This window comes from Lithobates pipiens, unplaced genomic scaffold (genome assembly GCF_037356315.1).
Source record: "Lithobates pipiens isolate NorthernLeopardFrog02 unplaced genomic scaffold, aLitPip1_a1.2 Scaffold_23, whole genome shotgun sequence".
Classification (NCBI taxonomy): Eukaryota; Metazoa; Chordata; class Amphibia; order Anura; family Ranidae; genus Lithobates; species Lithobates pipiens.
In genome coordinates this window covers 242,546,859-242,565,002 of record NW_027507785.1, presented here as the reverse complement: position 1 = coordinate 242,565,002, position 18,144 = coordinate 242,546,859, and the positions used below count along the sequence as shown (strand labels likewise).

At 43.4% G+C, this 18,144-nt stretch overlaps 1 protein-coding gene across 1 annotated transcript in view; it reads left to right on the top strand.

Moving 5' to 3' along the window:
* Nucleotides 1-11,438: 11,438 nt before the first annotated feature.
* LMO4 (LIM domain only 4) overlaps nt 11,439-18,144 on the top strand; it is a 49,280-nt gene continuing 42,574 nt past the window's right edge. The window contains exons 1-2 of the mRNA XM_077452961.1: nt 11,439-11,768; nt 15,904-16,142. Of these exons, the coding sequence (XP_077309087.1) occupies nt 15,907-16,142 (236 nt within the window). The 5' untranslated portion in view covers nt 11,439-11,768; nt 15,904-15,906. The remainder of the gene's footprint in view (nt 11,769-15,903; nt 16,143-18,144) is intronic.

Here is an 18,144-nt window from a genome sequence, read left to right as displayed (position 1 = left end):
TGAAAGAGTCCAAGATGCTGTTTTTGTAAATCGGTCACATAAAGACATTCTGATACATGTGCAGACATACCAACCATGTTTTCTGACATAAGTAAAATCGATACAAATGTTCCAAGACATGTTGATACTTATGAAGCAATTCTAACCATGTTTTTCCTCCAAATGGTGGTATTTTGATACATATGTAACTATTATTTCATTTTTCTGGCACTCACACACATTATTCTGTTTGTTTTATGAGCAGCAGAGTTGTAAGGATATAATACAAACACAGCTGCTATATGGAAAGTTGGTTATTATATACTGAATACTTTTATTTATGGGTTATTATATATGCTTTTATTTGTATTTAATTGTTTATACACACATTGTTATTTTTATGTACTATTTTCTGGTCACCGTGGTCTGTTGTAACCAGTATATCTTTATAGTTAGTGGGTTTTATATGCATTATGTGTATGGATACAATTTGTAAATCATTTTTATCATTGTTTTAGATCTGTTTTGCAGCCCTGTGGGGGGGAGTGTTATAGCCCCTGAAGAGAGGTAGACTTTTATGTGATCAATTTATGATTAAAGCTGGCCATACACTTTAAGATGTCTCTTATTAACCACAGTGAGTCGAACAAGAAAAATCTATCAATGGATGGAAGAATCTCCCTTGCTGGCTTTTGCGTTGTGGCAGCTTGCAGTTGCAGCTGTCAGAATGGCCAAACCGTGGCAGCATTTGATTGGATGCAGTTGCTGTTTTGCTCAACAATTTTCAGATTGAAGGATGCTGGGTGGGAGAGTCCTGAAGGGGTCATCAGGTACCTGATGTATCGTCAGCTTTGTTAACCACCTCAGCTCTGGAAGGTTTTACCCCTTTCATAACCAGCCCATTTTTTACTATTTAGCACTGTGCTACTTTAACTGGTAATTGCGCTATCATGCAATGAAAAAAACAAAACTGAATAATCAATAAATATGTAAAGAAAATCTAATTTCTTCAAATTTTATCTAAAATGTATTCTTTGGTTAAAAATAAAAAATAAACAATAAGTGTATGCTGCTTAGTTTGTGTGAAAGTTATGGCTGCTACAAACTATGGTATATATTTTGGAATTTGTATTATTTTTTAATACTACTAATGGTCAGTGACTTAGAATGGGACTGCTATAGTGCGGCGGACAATCTGACACTAACTAATGCTGGGGGGAACTGATTAACTGCGACTGACATCACCAGTTACACTAATATCAACACCAGTGCTAATAGAATCAGTGGCGGCCCACCCATTAGGGGCACACAGGTGCCACCCTCCCTATCCATGTGTCTGGCCCCCTGATCTACAGGGCACCGGACTATGGATTCCAATGTGGGGGGAGTGTTTTTTTTTTTGAAGCAGAGGCTCTAATAGGTATCAAAAAAGGATGGGCTCGGAGCACTGCACCCCAATTCCATCCAGTTGTGTGAATATAGCGAATGAATATTCGTTATTTTCCCACTAAATCTCCTCCCGCCAATCAGAAAGTGGGTCTTGAGACCCGTTTCCTGATTGGCAAAAAACGTCTTATTGGACACCTAGTTAGGAAAAGAGTGGAGACACATGGCGGAAGCCATGGAGGAAGGCCCATGGAGGATAGGACCCCAGAGCCACTGCTCGCAGCCTGCCAACTGCCAAACTAGAGCACACTGGAGCCGCAGCCCACCACGCTGGAGGACACCGGAGTCGCTGCCTGCAGCTCACCACCTAGATGGCATAAGTGACAGCGGGGGGGGGGGGGACTGTGACTGTACTAATGACACTGGCTGGGAAGGGGTTAACATCTAGGGCGATCAAGGGGTTAAATGCGTAACAATGTGAAATGTGTGCTGCTTTTTACTAAAGATCTCTTTGCTTCTTATCCCTGCTTTGCGGGGATTAGAAACAGAGAGATTGTCCCCTCTGTACAGAACCCTGTGTTGATTGTCAACACAGGGCTCTGGGCTGTGATTGGACACAGCTGATCATCAGGTCCTGGCTGTGAATCATTGTCCGGGACCTGCTTACAGATGTCCACTGTGTACAATCTCAGTGGGTGTCGTGGGGGGTGCGCATGCCCTAAATCCGGAAACAGGCAGCGATGTACCAGTATGTTGCTTTTTTCTGTATGAGCCACCCATCCACAGTATAATGCAGGTGGGCAGGCCGTCCTTAAATGGTGGAAAGCATCTTGAACTCATTCACCTGTTAGTTTGGCACCTTTTTTTGTACACTAATACTTTGCATCACTTGTGGAAACTCTTCAAAGAAGGCCTGTTTTGTTTCACAGCTGCCTTACAAGAGTCACTGAGCTTCTTTGAAAACTTGTGTTTGATCGATCTCATAAGCATTGAAATCTCAGCACCTGTTAAATATGCCTTTTCGAATACAATAGCAGACAGCAGGTATTCCTATATCAATGCTGTTAACGTGGATAAGGGAATGGATTGATTTTCTCTTGTTCAGCCAGAAATTGTTTTCTCAGCCAAACACTATTGCTATGTGTATAACCAGACACTTCTGATGCCCTTGTGTATCTGGGCACCAAAACAACTGCATAATCTGCAATGACTGTAAGTAAGGCCCTCGTAGACGGACCAAATTTCAACCAATTGCTGCTGAATCAGCCAAAATTCAAGCAATGCGTGGCCCTGCAAACACAATCCACGTTGGCAGAACTTGATTTGTTTATGAAAAGGTGAACTTACACTTTAACCCCTTCCCACAAAAGGACATACCCATGCATCCTCTGGTTGAAGGAGTTATAACGGCTGCAGCGGCAGTCATGACCTTGGTTTTGTTTTTTTCTGCCAGTGATTCTCTATAATGTAACTCCCTTTTCATTGGCTTATCTCTACATAGTCTATCACCTCTTCAATCCATCATGAAGGTTGCTGCCAGACTCATCCACCTTACCAATCGCTCGGTGTCTGCTACTCCTCTCTGTCAATCCCTCCACTGGCTTCCGCTCAGCCAAAGAATTAAATTCAAAATATTAACAACTACGTACAAAGCCATCCACAATTTCGCCCCCCAGCTACATCACTAGTCTAGTCTCTAAATACCAACCTACTCGTTCTCTTCGTTCCTCTCAAGACCTCCTGCTCTCTAGCTCCCTCGTCGCCTCCTCCCATGCTCGCCTCCAGGACTTTTCCAAAGCATCCCCAATCCTATGGAATTCCCTACCCCAATCTGTCCACTTATCTCCTACTTTATTAGCTTTTAGACAATCCCTGATAAGCCTTCTCTTTAGAGAAGCCTACCCACACCTAACCATTGTATTTTAATTTTCTCCATCAGCTCACCCCCCCCCCCCACAGATATTACCTTTTTGTTTCCAACTGACCCTCCCTTCTAGACTGGAAGCTCTAACGAGCAGGGCACTCTGATTCCTCTTGTATTGATTTGTGTAAGTGTACTGTCTGCCCTCAAGTTGTAAAGCGCTGTGCAAACTGTTGACGCTATATAAATCCTGTATAATAATAATAATAAATGTACAAGCAATCATAGCGACTAAAAAGCTGCTAAATTGCTTTCAAATGTGGCAGAAGGTGGTCCCTCCCCCTCGCCTCCTTCCTGGGCTCTCCAATCCCACTGAGGAGCCCGGGACTGAAGCTGGAGGTTCCGCCAGCTTTCTATAGAGATGATCAAGGACCAAAAGGTCCCTGATCATCTCTATGGTCTAAGAAACCTGAAGTGATGAGTATTTTGCCATTTTTGGTTTTGCTCTAATGTAAATAGGCCGTTTCCGGCCTGTAAAAAGCATCTGCTTAAACCCATCTTGGTTTGATCTGAAGCTTTTATGTCAGAGGAGAGATCTAATAGACCGCAGATGTCTCAGTAAAGAGTACCTGTCACTGCCCACGTTATTAAAAGAGATGATGTTCATCCCTTGTGATACCAATAAAGTTGATAAAAAAAATATTAAAGAGACAGTGTAAAAATGTAAAATAAAATAAATAATAAAACAGAACATTCTTTTTAGTGCCCGTGCGCAAAGGCGAATGAATATCCAGGGCTCGCACCACACATGTGAAGTATCACCACAAATGTTATAGCAAGAACAATAATCCTATCGTCAGACCTGTGTAACTTTAAACTGGTAAAGGCTTATAAAGCGTCACCTATGGAGATTTTTAACCCTTTAAAGTGGTTGTAAACCCATCTGGGAAAAAAAAGCAACCTGCAAGGCAAAGACATAATGAGCTAGTATGGATAGCATACTAGCTCATTATGAATAACTTACCTGAGAACGAAGCTCCCGAAGCAGTCCTCCGGCTTCATGTCTGCCGTTGCCATGGATCCCGAAGTGACTTCCGGGTCCCGCTGCTCCGGAGCTGTGATTCGCCGGAGCAGCGATGAAGTCACTCCCGCGCATACGATCTGCGGCCTGCCCAGTGCGCCTGCGCGCCGCTGTCTACGGCGCATGCGCCGTAGACAGCGGTGGCTGTATTTTTGTAAATATCTCCTAAACCGTATAGGTTTAGGAGATATTTCTTGGACCTACAGGTAAGCCTTAATCTAGGCTTACCTGCAGGTCAAAGTGGTTTGTAACCACTTTAATGACCAAGAGACGTATTTGTCCCATGTTTTTAATTGCCTGTATCATCTGATTAAGAACTGAAAATACTTTTTTGTTGGTTTGAGTCAAAATATTAATTCTTATCAACAAATGGTTGTCATAATTCCTCCCCCAAAAATGACACAAGTGTGGAAATGGTTTTATTTATTGTTCAAATACATTCTTAAAGGGAAAAAATATATAATTATTTTTATATTGATGAAGGTAATCTTATGGTCCTCAAAGGGTAAAGTACCGCAGTTTGACGTCATTCCAGGAGTGTGCACAATTTGAAAGCATGACATGTTAGGTATCTGTTTACTTGGAGTAACCTCATCTTTTATATTTTAGCAAACAATTGGGTATTATATTGTGTTTTTGTGAATTTCAATTTAAAGTGTATTATTTCCTATAAAAAAAACTGCGTTTGAAAAACCACTGCGCAAATACTGTGTGACATAAAATGGTGCAACACCCACCAATTTATTCTCTAGGGCCTCTGCTTAAAAATAAATATAATGTTTGGGAGTTCTAAATAATTTTGTAGCAAAAATTTTTTACATACATGTTAGAAGTGTCAGAAATGACCCGGTGTTGAGCTGGTTACAAATCGACTGGGATGGGTGGAAAGGTTATCAGTCGAATAGTAAATGCATCCTATCAGAATCGATTGATCAGCCTGTGCATGACGGCCTTTATACTCTTGGTGATAACTTGTTTTAGCAGATTGCCCTCTACTACTTTCTATGTATGCAGAAGTCCAAAACGCACTGATAACAATGCTTCAAACTTCTCTATTTGTGGATGTTTTACTGTGTATTGCACATTGACGGAAACAAGCTCTAAAATGCGTAAGCATAGCACAATTAGAAATGTGCGTTTTGTATCAACCTAATATACTACATACGAGGAATGCTGCCATTCACATTCTTTCATAGACTAGCAGACATCACCATAAAGTATGTTGCACAGATATCCCAGATGACGAGTTGGTTTTAATTACAGCAAGGGTTAACTCCTATTGGTCCCTAACGATCTGCAGGCAGCTGCCTTTGATCTGTATAACACATGTCCTGGATTAAACATCGGCAACAGCAAAGTGAAGCAGGGGCGAGCTAATTAGCTCCTCTGTAATTTCTTTAACCACATATCTGCCAGAGGGCTAGCGAGGACGGTTTCAGGGTTAATTGGTGACACGACTCCCATTTAAAGCCCAGCTCCAGCCAAAACTACTTGGCTTGGATAGACTGGGGAAGAGTTAAAGCGGAACTCTGGAATAAGCAAATATCAAGAGTCATATATATTCTTATATTTATATGCTTTGTATATTTCTTCCAGATCTGTGCAGTAATCCAGGGTGAAGTGTTTCTCTGTGCAGGAGCATCCTGTAATAAAGATCAGTCACTGCTGCTCTCCCTTCTTGTGCAGGATGATAGTTCTTGTCTCCGCCCCCTCCTGTAGCTTTCTGCAGGCAGCCTGTAGTGGGTGGAGCCTGCTAGGTCCCTCCCACAACTCTGCTCTGTGCACAGGCTATGTACAGCACAGTGATAAGGTCACTGCTAATTTCACATGGTAATATCTAGGTTTGCAAATGCATTTTGTGCACACAAAGTGGATTTATATTATTTTTGGCTATTGAGAATTATGTTTTAAGGAGCGGTTTTTGTGCCTAGAATTCAGCTTTATTGTTGAGTTTGCATTGATGTCTGTATCCCCATTGGGGAGATTTTTCCTCTCCCTCCCTATTTTATGGATATCATACAGAAAAAGAAGGAAAATGTCCTCAATGGAGACACAGGAAGCAAAAATAAAAAATAAAAAATTCTCACTTTTCCCCACTCAAATCTGGAATAAAATAAAGTTTTAGATGAAGTTAGACTTTAAAGGCAAAGTTCACCTTTTGTTTCTAAATTCCAGCCCCCTATGTACAAATATAGCATTAATGTACTTCTTTTGCAAAAAAAAAAACACAAAAAAAAACCCCCAGTAATTGTAGACACACTTACCTCACTCTCTTCATAGCTGTTTAAACATACTGCTCCTTTACTTCTGCCTTACTTCCTGGTCAGACTTTAGGTCATTGCACAGGAAGGAGTTGACCAGCTGAACTCATTAGCACACACCCGCATCATCCACTATCAGCTGGTCAACTACTTCCTGTGTCATGACCTAAAGTCTGACCAGGAAGTAAGGCAGAAGTAATGGAGCAGTGTGTTTAAACAGCTATGAAGACAGTGAGGCAATCCGATGTAGAATTAATGGAAAGAGGTTTTATTTTTGCAAAAGAAGTACATTGATGCTATATTGTGGGGGGGGGGGGGGCGGGGGGGCTGGGATTTCAAGCCAATTAGAGCCTCAAGCTCTAATCATGTGCTTAAAAAAAAAAAAGCGCATTGGAATCCATCCATGCATATGGCGCCCTGCATGTGGATTAGGGGGCCGAACGCACAGATTAGTGGGGCGGCGCCCATGTGCCCACTATGGATGGGCCGCCACTGACCTGGACTGTTGATACAAGGCAGGATGGATCCATGCTTTTATGTTGTTTACTCCAAATTCTGCCCCTACCATCTGAATGTTGCAGCTGAAATCGAGATTCATCAGACTAGGCAACATTTTTCCAATCTTCTATTGCCCAGTTTTGGTGAGCCTGTGTGAGTCGTAGCCTCAGTTTCCTGTTCTTAGCTGACAGTGGTCTTCTGCTGCTGTAGCCCATCTGCTTCAAGGTTCAATGTGTTGTGCTTTCAGAAATTGTATTTTGCATATCTTGGTTGTAACAAGTGCTTATTTGAGTTACTGTTGCCTTTCTAACATCTGGAACCAGTCTGCCCATTCTCCCCTGATCTCTGACATCATCAAGGCATTTTCATCCACACAACTCCCGCTCACTGGATATTTTCTCTTTTTCGGACCATTCTCTTTAAATCCCAGAGATGGTTGTGTGTGAAAATTCCAGTAGATCATCAGTTTTTTAAATACTCAGAACGGCCCGCCTGGCACTAACAACCATGCCACGTTCAAAGTCACTCAAATCCCCTTTCTTCCCCATTCTGATGCTCGGTTTGAACTTTAGCAAATCCTCTTTACCACATCTAGATGGCTAAATGCATTGAGTTGCTGCCATATGATTGGCTGATTAGCAATTTGTGTTACCAAGCAATTGTACAGGTGTACCTAATAAAGAGGCAGGTGAGTCTATTCCAAATACAATGTAGAAAACACCGCCTGTGCCAAGACCACAAGTATCAATCCAACATCCACAAATCAAAAGGTTGGCAACCAGGTGTGCAAAGCGCTGAAGATCTTCTTTATTCCATTCTCATAGGGAAGGCGTGTTTTGTTACATGGCAAACACGCTACAAACGCACCAAAATGTACATTGAAAAAACCCTTAATGCTCCATGCCTTAACCGCTTGCTGACCATATACACTACATATATGGTGGCAGGGTGGCTCTCCTTTGCAAAGTCACATGACGCTTGCGTGCTGCCAGTGACCAGCTCCCTCTGTGATTGGACACAGCGGGAGCCAATAAGTGGGTCCGATGTCCACCAGGACCCACGATCGTTCCGGAGAGAAACAGAACGACGGTCTGCCTATGTAATCAAGGCAGAATGTCGTTCTGTTAGTAGGGAAGGTAGTGATCTTGTGTTTCTGTAAAGCCGGAACACGGATCTCTGCCTTCCCAGTCAAAGCACACCCACACAGTTAGTAAGCACTCCCTAAGCACACATTTAACCCTTTGATTGCCCCTGATGTTAATCCCTTCCCTGTCAGTGCCTTAGTACAGTGACAGTGCATATTTTTTAGTATTGATCATGGTATTAGTGTCACTGGTTCCCAAAAAAAGTGTCAGTTAGGTGTCTTATTTCTCCACAATATCGCCGTCCGGCTATAAGTCGCTGATTGCCACCATTACTAGTAAAAAAAAAAAAAAAAAAAAATCCATAAGTGTATCCCATAGTTTGTAGAAGCTATAACTTTTACACAAACCAATATATGCTTATTGGGATTTTTTTTACCAATAATATGTAGCAGATTACATATTGGTCTAAATTGATGAAGAAATTTGATTTTTTATTGGATATGTTTTATAGCAGAAAGTAAGAAATATTGTTTATGTAGCACTGACCCCCGAAGGAGCGGCTGGTTTTGTTGGGCTTACCGTTACCTTCTTGACCTTGTGTGCATTTAGGGGTTTCCCGAGGTAGATGACCAAAGAATTGTAGAAACTGACACTGGATCCGCTTTTGGGATTTTTATTTGCAAAAAAGAGTAGACAAAACACAGTCTTTCAATGAAGGATAGAGGGTTTATGTAGAACATTCAGGTACTCTAAAGGCCCATACACACGATCAGACTTTTTGACAACAAACATGCAAATTAGCTGTTTTGGAGCAACATCCGACCGTGTGTACGCTCCATCGGACAAACTTTTTTGGTTTTCATCTGACTTTTGTTGGCTGTGCGAACGGACAAACTTTCTGGCAACAAAAGTCCGATGGAGCAAAGTCTGATCGTGTGTACAGAAAACCATAGGACTTTTGTACAAAGTACAAACAGGCATGCTCAGAACCAATGCAAAAGATCAGACAACAATACAGTTGAACCAAAGGTTCAATAAAGTTGACCAAAGGTGGCGGTAAAGAGCAGAAAAACCACGTGATTTGGTGAAAGTTGGCTGAAAAAGTCCTGCTGTGTGTATGCAATACAAGTTCAGGGCCGACGCCCTTTGTACAAAAATCCAAGGGAAAGTTTGTACAAAGTCCTATCGTGTGTATGAGGCTTTAGAACTGCTCAAAATAGGAAGTCTCTCACTATAGAAATCCAGAGAATAGCCACTCACAACTGGATTCTCACAGCTACCGGATAGACCTTCTCTCACTAGGCCTAGCAGCCGATAGAGTGTTCAAATAAAGCAAAGCCCCTGCCACAGACTTGTTGTAGAACACTTGTAGTAAAGTCTCTGCCACAGACTTGTTGTAGAACACTTGTAGTAAAGTCTCTGCCACAGACTTGTTGTAGAACACTTGTAGTAAAGTCTCTGCCATAGACTTGTTGTAGAACACTTTAGTAAAGTCTCTGCCATAGACTTGTTGTAAAACACTTGTAGTAAAGTCTCTGCCATAGACTTGTTGTAGAACACTTGTAGTAAAGTCTCTGCCATAGACTTGTTGTAGAACACTTTAGTAAAGTCTCTGCCATAGACTTGCATGTAAAACACTTGTAGTAAAGTCTCTGCCATAGACTTGTTGTAGAACACTTGTAGTAAAGTCTCTGCCATAGACTTGTTGTAGAACACTTTAGTAAAGTCTCTGCCATAGACTTGCATTTAAAACACTTGTAGTAAAGTCTCTGCCATAGACTTGTTGTAGAACACTTGTAGTAAAGTCTCTGCCATAGACTTGTTGTAGAACACTTTAGTAAAGTCTCTGCCATAGACTTGCATTTAAAACACTTGTAGTAAAGTCTCTGCCATAGACTTGTAGAACACTTGTAGTAAAGTCTCTGCCACAGACTTGTTGTAGAACACTTGTAGTAACTGAAGGATGTAGACAAACTTAGAGAGTCCTCATACAGTACAAGTATCACACAGCCAGTCCGGCAATACCGTACGAGTGTAGATTCACTTGTCTTTCAACAAAGCCTCCGGGCTCTTTCTGAGAAGCTAGCCTTATGCGTGGCCTTCTCCCGAAGAGTCCTCCCCTGATTGCTTCCTCAGTTGCTGGGCCTCTCCACAGATAAGACGGCACTGGACCACCTTTGAAGCCTCCTTCCAGTTACTTTGCCTCTGGCTAGCCACCCCAAGACTCCAAATTGGAAGGATCCGGACCCCAGGCCATGAGGGCTATGGGGGCTGGTCAGGAGGACCAGGACCAAACAGACAGAAGGATCTTCTGGACTGGAACCCAGAAGATGTCAGTACCTTAAGTACCCTCTCCCAGAATGCACAGCAGGATGACACTCCCACTGGGCTGGTTCCGAGAAAAAGTGGCACTCAATGCGCCCAGCTGAACTGTGTTCTCACACCTGCCAGTGATGACAGCGCCACCTGTGGCCAAGCAGAACACTGCAATCCAGCTAGACTGGTACCGAAACCATCATTTGGTATAATTAAGCCCAAAACCCAACTGTGGTTTTAGGAACTTTAAATAGAGAAAAACACAGGAGCCGACGCTACATTTATTTTCAAAATTGTTGCTCTTTTTTTGTTTATAGCGCAAAAAATAAAAACCACAGAGGTGATCGGATACCACCAAAAGAAAGCTTTATTTGTGGGGGAAAAAAGGAGAATTCTACATTTCTGGACCATCATCCACATTCCCAGTTCATAGAAGTTGGCATAGCAGCCAGGAAAGTAGCATTTTCAGGAGCCCCCCTCGTCTCTGCTGACAGAACTGACGCCTCATCTACATTGTCCTCTATGAGAAGAGCCAGGCACACGGCAGCTCTCAGGTGACAGGTGTACTAAGCGGTGACACCTGATTGGCTCGGCTCAAGAGACATCCTCATCACTCTCTCCATAGAGGACTGCCGGAGACAAGCGTCTACACCTGACACGTCTATCACTATATCCCCGCCTCCAGCCCCGCCCGTCCGACCTGTCTATCACCCTAGCGCCCGCCCCCCAGTCTCCGGGCATTGGCCTTCCCGTGGTTTATTTTATGATTCCGCCTGAGCAATCAGAGAAGGGGCTTGTGTCGGGGCGGGGCCAGCACGGGAGCCAACGAGTGGATTGGGCAGGGCTGGAGCAAAGAAGGGATTGGGCTGGGCGGGGCCAGCTGGGAAGCAGAGAGTGGAATGGGATGGGCGGGGCTAGCTCGGGAGCAGAGAATGGGATTGGTGTGGGCGGGGCCAGCTGGGAAGCAGCGCTGGGTTTTGCTCCGTCAGTAACACATGTCAGGGTAGAGAGAGCGGAGGGCTCACACGGGGAAGCGGCAGTAATAGCAATACAAGGAGCAGCAGCAGCGGGCCTCCTAACGTCTCCCGATCGCGGTGCACACGGCTGGACTGACCCGTAGGACTGTGTGCTCCGGACTCCTGGGACTTCTCCCGATCTCCGGATAACTTGCGGCTGTGTAGAGCCGAGGATCTGTGCGTTTTGGAGGGGCTGGCTGGGATCGCACAGCCGCCTTATCTGCGGCAACTAGCGTTGGACGTGTGAGAGTTGTGTACGGAGCCTGAGTGGAGGGGGCCGGAGAGGTAAGCCTGGATCATCCCTCACCCCTGGATCATCCCTCACCCCTGGATCATCCCTCACCCCTGGATCATCCCTCACCCCTGGATCATCCCTCACCCCTGTGTCTGGGGGCCCCTCCGGACTTGTTACTGTATAGACAGCTGCCTGGGGCTCCGGACTCCAGAGGGCTCCATGGTAGTGAGCAATTTTAGGGAGGGTGTTCAGCTCTGCAAGCCTTCTACTACCAGTTCTCACAAGGTCAGCAGTCACAAGCTTTCCAGTAAAGTTTGGAGGATCCTCAGATCCTATTCAGTGTGTGTGCACCCTCTGTGTACCTGGGAGCATGACTTCCATAGGGTCCCTTACCCCATAGGATCTGGCAGCCTGTAGGGTCCCCTGCCCCAAAGGATCTGGCAGCCCATAGGGTCCCTTACCCCTTAGGATCTGGCAGCCCATAGGGTCCCTTACCCCTTAGGATCTGGCAGCCCATAGGGTCCCTTACCCCTTAGGATCTGGCAGCCTGTAGGATCCCCTATCCCAAGGATCTGGCAGCCCGTAGGGTCCCCTGCACCGTAGGATCTGGCATACTGTTGCATCCCCTGCCCCGTAGGATCTGTATACCATAGGACCCGGCATACCCGTAGGGTCCCCTGCCCCTATAGGACCCGGCATACCCGTAGGGTCCCCTGCCCCTATAGGACCCGGCATACCCGTAGGGTCCCCTGCCCCTATAGGACCCGGCATACCCGTAGGGTCCCCTGCCCCTATAGGACCCGGCATACCCGTAGGGTCCCCTGCCCCTATAGGACCCGGCATACCCGTAGGGTCCCCTGCCCCTATAGGACCCGGCATACCCGTAGGGTCCCCTGCCCCTATAGGACCCGGCATACCTATAAGGTTGTCACTTAATTCCTTTAAACCCGAACACATGAATTAAACTGGTTTTGAGGCTAATTTAATGCAGATAGGGCAGCAAGTGAGTTTAATTACCACCTTAATCAGCCACAGAACCTGTGTAATTAATGTTTGGTTTTAGAGATGAGGTGGCAACCCTAGTCCCCCCTACCCCACCCCCAGTGACCCTCCACAATGACATGTGTCATTTGGGAAGTGCATTCTGCTGCATAAGATCCCATTCAAATACCAGACATCAAGATCCCTTTGAAATGTTTCATGTCAAAGACTGTGAGGAACACATATGATCCAATAGAACACAGCCTGGGGCCCACGGTGCCATGAATCGGCTACTGTTGGTAAGCCCTGCCACATGCCCACCTCCTTTCCTTTCTAGTCCTCTGCATACTCTGTGCATTTTAAAGTTTTAAAGGGCAGTATTAGTAATCTGACATAAGTGGCGTGGATCGGTTAATGACGTGTTTGGGATCTATCAGTAAATATGGCACATTCTGAGCTGTGTTAGTAAATGTTAAGTGGGATGTTTTAGCAAACGCATCCTATTTGGGATCTATTAGTAAATGACATTGTGGTATTAGTAAATATTGGATGTATTGTGCTCCTAGACAGTGTTTGCAGTCTGTGTAACCATGGATGTGGTCTTGGTCCCTGGTAGTAGCAGAGCTGTGATCGGTAGGCTTGACCCCTGTAGCCTTGCTCTCCTGCTTTCCCTGCAGTCTCTGGAACTCCTAGCACTTCTCTCCTGATCATGGAACAGAACCCTCATGCAGATAATCAGCGTCCCTGGAAGATACCCCCCCCTTCCTACTCTTCTATGTTTCCTATGGAAAGGATTCCCTGGCCGTCTTGTAAATTGGGAGATCGCCATCCACCTTCCTTTCCATAGACTGATCTGGGAAACCCTCGTCTGTCTTCCTTTTTTCTCTTCTTTTTTTTTTTTTCCTCTCTCCCTGAACTATGGCACGAAGATCAAAGTAAGCTCCACTAGCCTTTGTGTCTCCGAACTGGGAATCCAGTGACTTGCTTAATTAAAACACAGCCTTGGAATAAAGAATCTATTTTCTTTTTTATTTTTCGTATTACAAACGACCCTCGTCTCCCTCTACGGAGATCTCGGTAAAATGAAAGACGTTGCCTTCTCCTCTAGCTGCCATTGCTTTCCCCTCCTTACATTCTCTAAATTGCCTGGCTATATAATTTATGTAGCAGTTCTATTAAAGTTAAAAGGTTTTTATTTCCTCAACTGCAATGAAACTTGATGAGAGCCCTCCCTATAAGTTATCTTGAGAGTCCTTTTCTGGTCACTTCAGCAGGATTCATCTCTAGTAGATTTAATCAGCATTAAGGTATTGCTTGTCTTTAAGAGCTTTACTTAATGTGGTTACTGGATGCCTGGCACAGTGTCATGTTTCTTTTATCATTTTTTTTTTTTCTTTCTTTTAACGTTCTATCAGGACTGGGACATGTTAGGCAGTCGTCCTCAAAAGAAATTTGAAGCGAACTGGAAGGGAGAAAGGGGGGTAAAAAAAAATGGAAACGTTTGGTAGGTTCTAGGCAGGAAATGCAGATTCATTTAGAGGTTGTAGATGAAAATGTTACCAAAAGCCATTTGTTGAGTAATGCATCAGATAAAATCAATTTACATAAAGGTATGATGCATTTGGGTACACGAAGATAATGGCTTTTAGAGTGGTTCCGTTTCCCAAGTCCTAGTGTTTTGTTACAGCTTAATAGGCACAGTTCTGATTATGGCAGATTATGTGGTTTTATTTACTGTCCTCTGCAAACAGTCATTGGGAACTGCTGCCACCAACTTCAGACTGTCTGCAAACTTTTTGTTTTCTTGGGATGTCCGTGTGTGTGTGTGTTTGTGTATCTGATGGTTGCTTATGGATAAAGCCACCAAAGCAGGAGGAGCATTTGAAGCCTTACTGGATTGCTATAAAGCCATTATCGCATTATGTCAAAGCTTGATTAGAAAATGCATTAGTTCTCTCCCCCAGGATGACATGCTGCTGCAGATCTTCTTTTGAAACGGCAATCTCCGTTTACTGTCAAGAAGGTAATGCAGCAGGTCCAACCTTAAAGTTTTGGTGGCATCAAGTTGGTTATGGAAGTATCGAGTGGATTCAGACCCCTTGTATGTTGTTGGGGGTAACTCTGAACATTTGGCAAGCTACAAACTTGGTGGGTCTTGAGCTACTATGGCTTTGAGCACCAGGACTGTTTTTTTAGGTACCACATTACCCTAGTCTATTGGTTTCTTAAGCCAACTTCCAGCATACCTTCAAAATAACAAATAAGAAGGTTTGGGGGTCAATTGGCCAGTTTTGGCTACCTTGACAATGGCGTTCTTCTACTGTGTACAGTTAGTGGTGCTGTTCCATTGACAGTCAGATGTTTCTTTCCTGACTTTTATCTGTAAATGGAAGCCCCTTTGAAGGTGTAGATTCATTGCATTTAAATTGCTGATCAAGGACAGATTAGTGAGACAAAAGTGTCATGTGTTTGTATAGGCTGTTAACAGGGCTTCCTAAAGTTCAGCTCTGTTTATTTGTCCCAAATTACAAAGCAACATTCATTGATCAACCCCCCCACCTTGACATCAAATGAGATTTCTGCTGATCAGCAGTAATAGAAAATTGATTATAACTGCTACCATAAAGTGTCAGATATCTGAAAAACCAGCCTGACGAGTTTCCTTTTTTTTTTTTCCCCCTGTTCTCTGCATGAATGGTGACAGATCTGTTAAATTACTGTAGTTTTGGTCTCTGAGAGGTCATGCCCACAGTAAAGACTTGAATGTATTCAATAGCTTGCACTTTAATCCTCTTAAGTAAACCGATAAACTAAGTCTGTTTGCTTCTAATTATGCATTACTTTTATCTTTAGGTAATGCTCTTTTTAGATGTGGAAATTTTGCCTTGGTGTCATCTGTATCATCCGCCTTTTAAATTTTAAAGGGGAGTGTTTTAAATTGGGGATCTTGCTTAGGTCTCAACACAACTTGAGACAGCAGGGGGTGTAAACAAAGTGATATCTGGTGGGTGGCACTTCCAGGGAAATCACTGACCCCCTCCAAACAGAATAAACTAGCACTTGGCTGTCTCTAGTACTTAGGTTGGTCCAAACATTTGCTACTGTAGTAAACCTAGTAGAAGGTTGGGAACTCCCCAATAATTTATTTTTTTTCTTTTTCTTCTGTCCCTTTTCTCTTGCTTTTGCGCTTCTCTCTCTTCTTAGATCATGGTGAACCCAGGTAGTAGTGCCCAGCCACCCCCGGTGACAGCTGGCACCCTCTCCTGGAAAAGATGTGCCGGATGCGGAGGCAAGATCGCAGACCGTTTCTTGCTCTATGCCATGGACAGCTACTGGCACAGCAGGTGTCTCAAGTGCTCGTGCTGCCAAGCTCAACTTGGTGAAATTGGTACCTCGTGCTACACAAAAAGTGGGATGATCCTGTGCAGAAATGACTACATCAGGTTTGTTTCTTCACTTTGTTTGCCTAACTGTATAAACATCCATTCAAAATGGCTTACGACATCCCATGATGCCAAAGATGCCTCAAATCTAACACGTACAACCACATGGGTGTCTCGAGGATAAAAAAAAGAAAAGGCACATATGTTGCAACTAACTTGTGAGCCAGATCAGACCATGACATGATATCCTGAGCTAATATTTCTGAAGAAATGCATGTAAATATTGATTGATTTTATCTATGCATAGTTTCTGCTTCACACATGACCAAACATGCTGAATGTTCTAATTACCAGCGCTAGTTTGGGCATCTTTTCCATTCCCTTCCTGCAGAAAATGATCCATTTCCTGACTTCTGGATGCAATCATCCAAAGTAATAAGTCATTAATTGCGCAAGGTGTGAGCAAAGATTAATTGCATGTCCATCATACTTTCTAATGTCATTTTAAAGACGGGAATTGATAAGGAATGGTGTGCTGGCTTGATCCGTCCAGGTGAAACCAAGCTTCTTAAGTCATTAAACAGAAAAGCATTTGAAGGATTACATATTTAATTTAAGTGAACGGTTTAATACACTGATGCACCTGGTTGCCCTGTACTTCCAAATACGTCCTGTTAAAGATTACCTTAACCAAGCCATTAGCACATCAAATAAAAGCACTAAGAGAATAAAAAAAAAATGTTTTATTATAGATCTTGTACTAGTACGTAATGCACTGGGTTAATGCATGTTTTTTTTTTTTTTTTTTTTTTTCTTTTGTTAGTAATGGTTCTACTTTTTACTCCTGGTAAGGGAATTTATCTATGACCCAGGTTGAATTTAATGGCCCTTTAGAACGCATTTAGTGCTAAAATGATAGAGTCCAAATAATATAACCTATGTCCTCTACAGAACCCTGATGTCTTCAATCAGCTAAATAGAAGTAATATTCTCAGCGAAAAGGCCATTGAGGGATTGCAACATTCATTTCACTAAGTGTTTTTTTTTAGACTTAAAGGTTAGAAAACCAGCACGCAGTTCAGCAAAACGGTTCCCATTCTTTACCTTCCTGGTGCAGCTAGAGCAACTACTCTGAGCTTGACAGAATTTGAGAGAAATGGGGTGGAACATGAGGAAGAGAGCCATTTGTGGGAAGTGTAAAAGTGGACACCATTGTCCAGATGTTGTGTAGGCTACTGGTCATTGACAACTAGTTGGTAGCAGTTTGTTGCTAATTAAAGTCCTCTTAGCTTCCGGGCAATCATGAAAACTTAACCTATTCCTGGGTTAATGCCAGGATGCTGTGTTTTTGAGGAGCTCTGCTATGTTTGTTGTGGCTTTTCTCCATAAGCCTATACGTGCCTACAAATCTTGCATCTTGACAGCTATTTAAATGAGGGTGTTGGGTTTAGATGTGTCATTGAGTTGACCACAAACATCTCATTTAGCTGGTATGTGACAGGTAATTGTAACTGATCCCTCGGTTATCATCTGTTCTGTTTTACTATGGCATTAAACACGGAAAAAAAGTAATCTTTTATTAATGAAGTTTCCTCAAAGTGTATGTGACCAAGCTAAATTAAAATCTTGCCTCCGATAGCGATCAATTTACCGATCGGACTTTTAAATCAGATGTTTTTGGCCTTTAACGGTAGCTGGCAAAGTGGCCAAGTACAAAGGTAGAGATGTGGCCCGAAATGTCTTTAGGGAGTTTTGATGGGAGGATATGATTGTCTTTGAAATGCACCTTCTGAGCGAGTCCAAACAAAGTGCTTCTGCTCTCCCCTTCGTTTTTTTTTTGAGTGTAGGGGCGAGGGGTGGGGGCCGAATCCACCTCCTCCATTAATGAAAGTGCTTTTGGTGGGAGACTGACATGCAGCTCACAATCGCAGATTCGAGATAAAACAGGCTGACAGTGAATACACACAATTAAAAGCTTTAATTAGTGACTCCTCCATTTTCTTTTAGTCCTGATAGGTTTTATCTAATGAGATCTGGGCCCTGGCTTAGATCTGCTCAGAAT